Here is a 5566-nt window from a genome sequence, read left to right as displayed (position 1 = left end):
GTGGGCCATTACTAGGCCTACTTTTCAGGAAGGTCCAGAACAAAAGTGAGTTTCTTGTTGAGGTTTTAAGGGCAAGTCAGTGGCATAATGGAGACACAAGCTCAAGTGTTCTCACCACAGACCATCATTCTGTTTAGGAAGTGAGGGAATTCAACTTCTTTGTTGCTTTTCAAATTAAATTCTGTGACTTAAGCAGCCTGCCTGGTGTGAGCCCTAGAGTAATGAGATCTATGGTGGGTACTTTATGCGCCGGACTGTTCACACTGGCTGTCCCCCAGGCTGCTGGTGTCTTGTCAGTAGAGCCTGAAGATGGTTTCTTTCTTTAGTACTTTCCCCAAAACACACAATTTTAAATCAATCAGCCAATCACCATAATGACAGTGAGAGAGTAATTAAACTGGGCTAGAAAGTCATTGTGGCTCAGCTGAGAAAAAGATCTCTAATGGAGACTAAAAATGGTAAGTATACTGAAATGGAATTTGTCACTAAAGGAAATTGTGTCCTGAGACAGCTCAAGAAAATTTTTTATAAACAAATACGACATGTCATACCTACTAAAATATCGATGTCGTACTATTTATTTCGATAAAAAGTTTAAAAGAGGCTGATCTGTGAGGACGGAGTTGGGGGTACTGGGAACCTCAGAGATGCTGGAGGTGTTCAGTATCTGGGTGGTATACTCATTGTACGCATAAGCAAAGGCCCTAATTGTATACTTAGGATAGGGGCACTTATCTCCTGAATACTAAAGCTTAGGACAGTGCACAGCATGGACAGCACACGCAAGCTGTGAATTCTAAGTTGAATCTGCTGCTCTAAACGCTAGATGACCACCAATGGAATATTACCTGCCATAGGTTCCTCGCCCCCCTGCCTTCTATCCACCAAAAGAAATTCTTTACCTAGAGTCCATAGGTCCAAAAGGCATAAAGTTAGAACTCAGAGGGCAGCAAATTTCAAGTGGAAAAATCAAGATACATCTTTACTTTTACTGCTTTCCATAGGAATGTAGCATTTCTTTAATTACGAAAGCTGTGTACTGGGCTGGAGAGATGGCTCAGTGGTTAAGAGCACTGGTTGCTCTTCCAGAGGTCATAAGTTCAATTCCCAGCAACCACATGGTGGCTTACAACCATCTGTAATAAGACCTGGCGCCCTCTTCGGGTGTGCATACATGGAGGCAGGATGTTGTATACATAAATAAATAAATTTAAAAAAAAAAAAAAAAGCTGTGTACTGCATTTTGAATTTGGAGGGTAACTAGCGAAAATCATAAATATTCTTGTATCACATCAATTCTTTTAGACAGGGTTTCCTGATGTAGCCTGTCCCTTTAAGAGACAAGCCCTGCCTACTCCCGTTCTCTTCTGTTGTTCTTTGCTTCTCCCCCACCCTCACCTCTACTCTTCTCTCAACAAACTCCACATTCAAGCTCTGTCTATATGGTGCATTTTCTCCCACCTGTGGCCCTCACCTGCCATGGGATCAACCAAGGTCCCAACTTGTGCTGTATTCATAACAGCAATGACATGAACGTGAGTTAAGATGCCTAAAATTACTACATAAAGGCAAACATTTCACCAGCACAGTGGCACATGAGTATAATCCCCAGAGTCAGGAAGTAGAACTAGAAGCACTGCTCAAAGTTTGAGGCTAACCTGGTCTATGTATGACGTTCCAGGGCAGAAAGAGGTATGTAACAAGACCCTGTTTCAGCTGGAAAAGAATGTATAGCTCAATAAAAATACACACACACAAGATCCTGTTTCGAAAAACTTTTTTTTTAAAGTTTTTTTAAAATTTTTTTTTAAAATTTGAAAAGATTCGATATAGAAATGCTGATCAAGCTGTTTTTAGTTAGTGTGAGCCTCTGCTATAAAGTCTGGGTCAAAATACAACCTGCCCTCAGATATTTTCTAATTGTTTTTAAATTCTTCTACCTTTTTTTTTTTGTTGTTGTTTTGTTTTTTTGTTTTTTGAGACAGGGTTTCTTTGTAGCTTTAGAGCCTGTCCTGGAACTAGCTCTTATAGACCAGGCTGGCCTCGAACTCACAAAGATCCGCCTGCCTTTGCCTCCTGAGTGCTAGGATTAAAGGTGAGCGCCACCACCATCCGGCTTCTCTTCTACTTTTTAAAATCAGTGTTTGAAGGAGGGCCTCTCACATGCCAGGTAAGGGCAGAGATATACCTCCAAACCCCTCACTCCCCTATTAAAGAACCACAGCCTACTGTGTGCATTCATGTAAGAGAATCTAAGTCTCATACTCAAAATAATGACTACTGAGAGCTATAAAAAAATAAGTGCTCAGGCTTTTATGTTAAAATTCCTGTGTATGTACATGTGTGTTTTGTCTTACCATGTAGCTCAGGCTGGTGTTAAATTTACAATCCTCCTGTTGTAGCCTCCTGAGTACTGAAATCACAAGATGTGCCACCATGTCCATCAGAATTACCATTGTAAATGATTGATTTCATTGATTCTTAAGGGCTGCCTGACTCCGTGACTATGGTGTCTACAGGAATCCTCCACTGCAGTTCTCCAAAGCAGTGATAGCACTCATTTACATTCTCAGCTTTAGCACAAGAGGAAACTGAGGCTCACAGATAGGTGCCATACCTTGTCCTGAATCATGTAAAGCTCGTTTTGGTTGTTGTTCTTCTTGTTTTAGAGACATAGTGTAAAATAAGATGAGAATGATCTTGAACTCCTGACATTCCTGAGGCTGAAGGTGTATGCTGGCACGCTGGCTTGTTTTCAGAGAAAGTTTATAGCTCAGGCTGGCAGTCCTCCTACCTCAGTCCCAAGTCCGAGGATTACAGGCATGCTATAGCAGCCTCCTGTTGGCCACAGCAGTCCTGAGGAGCACTTAGCAGAGTGCAGGCATTGTGCTGGGCACACGCCATGTATCTTATTCAATCTTCCTCAACTGCTACCGTCTCAGAAGCATTATCCCAATATTTTTCAGGCATAGAAACAGGCTTGAAGAGGTGAAGGAACCTGCCTAAGTAGTGACCCAGCTTAGAATCTAGGCTTTGAGTGACTGTACTCTCCACTTAATCACATACCCTCTCACCTTATGGATCTCAGGTAACTGCAACACCTTCCTTGTTCTGGAGCTGGCCGTGCTCTGAAGTGCAGCCATGGCACTGCACAAACCCAAAGCTTCAGTGGCTGCTCTATGCCAGAGAGTCCTCCCCCTAGACTGCCTACGGTCTACCCACTGAAAATGGGAAGATGCTGGGGCTACAGCAAGGAAGCCAGAGTGGCCAACCCTCAAGTACAGACATCAGTCACTAACCTTGTACACATTTAGTAAGACAAGGCGCATCTTCTCAGGGTGAATAGTTGAGAGCACAAAGATCAATGTAACGGCATCCACAGACTCTGGTGGGATATGGTCAAGAAGGTCATCTTTAGTGAGGTCACACTGGAACACTTTGCATCTCTCTGTATTATATAAAGGATTTTGCTAGAGAGGGGAAAAACAGAAAGAACTAAGGATTTTAATTAACCACCCTGCTGATTTATGTATGAACATGTAACACTGAAGAAAGATCCTGTTTCTACTTGTTTACTGCTACATAGACTGGCCACTTGCTACTGAGGAATTTTTTTTTTTTTTTTTTTCGAGACAGGGTTTCTCTGTGGCTTTGGAGCCTGTCCTGGATCTAGCTCTGTAGACCAGGCTGGTCTCGAACTCATAGAGATTCACCTACCTCTGCCTCCCGAGTGCTGGGATTAAAGGCGTGCGCCACCATCGCCCGGCTGAGGAAGTAATATTTGACACTGCTACAGGGAGCAAGGTAGTATTTCAGCAAACTGTTTTTAACTGAGGGCAGAATATAGTCTATCACTTAGTTAAAACCAAGCATCTTGGTCTTTGGACTTCCCACAGGGCAGGGAACCCTGATAGCTCTATGGGCTGACAAGGGAGGGGAACTTGATTGGGGGAGGGAAATAGAAGGCGGTGGTGGGGAAGAGACAGAAATCTTTAATAAATAAATAAACGGGGAAAAAAAAACAAGCATCTCAGAGGCCCGCTTCTCTAGAGATAAAGGACTAACGATCCTAACCTAGTATACTTTCTAACGAGTACACTCCTGGCACAGTTGATTGATAGGCTCCAGCACATGTATGAGTATTATAAAGGAAGGGAATAAGCTTTTTATCATGTAAACAGGGACCTGAATAAATTAATATGCAAAGCTACTGGGTGAGAATATTTAGTTTTAAAAAAAGGATTCATTTATTTTTATTTATGTTTCTGTATGTACAGGTGAGTACAGGTGCCCTTGGAGACCAGATGGCACTGAATCCACTGGAAGTGGAGTTACAGTTGTTGTGCCCAGATTACGACCTCCAGAGAGACCACTAGAAATCAGAGAAGACCAGACTGCAAAAAGCAAGGTTTTATTGCAAGCTAGCTTGGAACCTCCGTCTCCAACACCCCACCACAGCGAGGTAGAGAGAGGAGTTAAGTGTTCCTTTGTGGGGTTAGCTTTTTCAAAGGCAAAAATCACAAGCAGCCCTTCTGGGAAGTCAGGGGGGTTTGCTTTCTCTCCCGTCCGTTGTTAGCTTGTTCTTTGTTTTCAGAGTAAGGCCAACCTGGCCCTAAGTCAGGCCATCTTTGTCAGCCTCCACCAAGTGGTCGGGTCCTTATGCTTTGGAATTTCCCGAGTGTGTGTGGGGGGGGCGGGTGGTGGGAGGCCACTTTCTGGGAACACGAAGCTAGTCTGGGGTTTCTAATTTTAAAACATTCCACTAGGAAATTCCTTCTCGTCCCTTTGAGAATAAGGTATGAGGGTCTCACACAGTCAGTTGTTAGCTACCAGATGAGGGTGCTGGGAATCAAACCCAGGTTCTCTATGAGAGCAGTAAGCACTTTAAACTACTGAACTGAATCTTCTGTCCTGTGAAAGGCATTTTTTTTTTCTCTTTGAAATAGGGTTTCTCTGTGTAGCCCTGGCTGTCCAGGAACTCACTCTGTAGGACCACGTTGGCCTTAAACTCAGAGATCCGCCCGCCTCTGCCTCCCGAGTACTGGGATTAAAGGTGTGTGCGACAACCACCTGACACAAAAGTCAGTTTTTAAATGAATAAATTAGATGTTCAGAGAGACGGTCCTCCAAGCCAAGCAACTGCTACCTTGGGGAGTTCATCTGTGCACCCTTGCAAAAGGATTGTTCCAGTAAGAGCTCAATAAATACATGTAGAAGAAAGGAGTTCATGGCAGAAGAAAAGGTTTATGTATTTGCATATTTCAATCTTTAATATCTCTGGTAATAAGAAAAATAAAATACTGAGACATTATTTTTCTCAATGATTGGCAAAATCAAAAAATATTGAGAAAACAGAGGAAAGAGTGCCTTTTATATCAATTATAAACTGACAGCTGGGCAGTGATGGCACACGCCTTTAATCCCATCAGAGGTAGGAAGATCTCTGAGTCTGAGGCCACCCTGGTTTACAGAGTGAGTTCCAGGACAGACAGAGCTACACAGAGAACTGTGTAGAACTTTTAAGAGAACTGTCTTAAAACCACTACCCCTCAAAAATACACGGGAG

The 5566-nt window shown here is 43.0% G+C and overlaps 1 protein-coding gene across 1 annotated transcript in view; it reads right to left on the bottom strand.

The window, feature by feature from the left end:
• Nucleotides 1–5566, bottom strand: part of Mettl6 (methyltransferase like 6) — a 14764-nt gene that overhangs the window by 5629 nt on the left and 3569 nt on the right. Inside the window, exon 4 of the mRNA XM_005348717.3 lies at nucleotides 3300–3470. Within this exon, the coding sequence (XP_005348774.1) occupies nucleotides 3300–3470 (171 nt within the window). The remainder of the gene's footprint in view (nucleotides 1–3299; nucleotides 3471–5566) is intronic.

The sequence above is a fragment of the Microtus ochrogaster genome, chromosome 6 (assembly GCF_000317375.1).
Source record: "Microtus ochrogaster isolate Prairie Vole_2 chromosome 6, MicOch1.0, whole genome shotgun sequence".
NCBI lineage: Eukaryota > Metazoa > Chordata > Mammalia > Rodentia > Cricetidae > Microtus > Microtus ochrogaster.
Note: the sequence above shows the minus strand (reverse complement) of the source record. Positions and strands in the feature narration are given on the sequence as shown.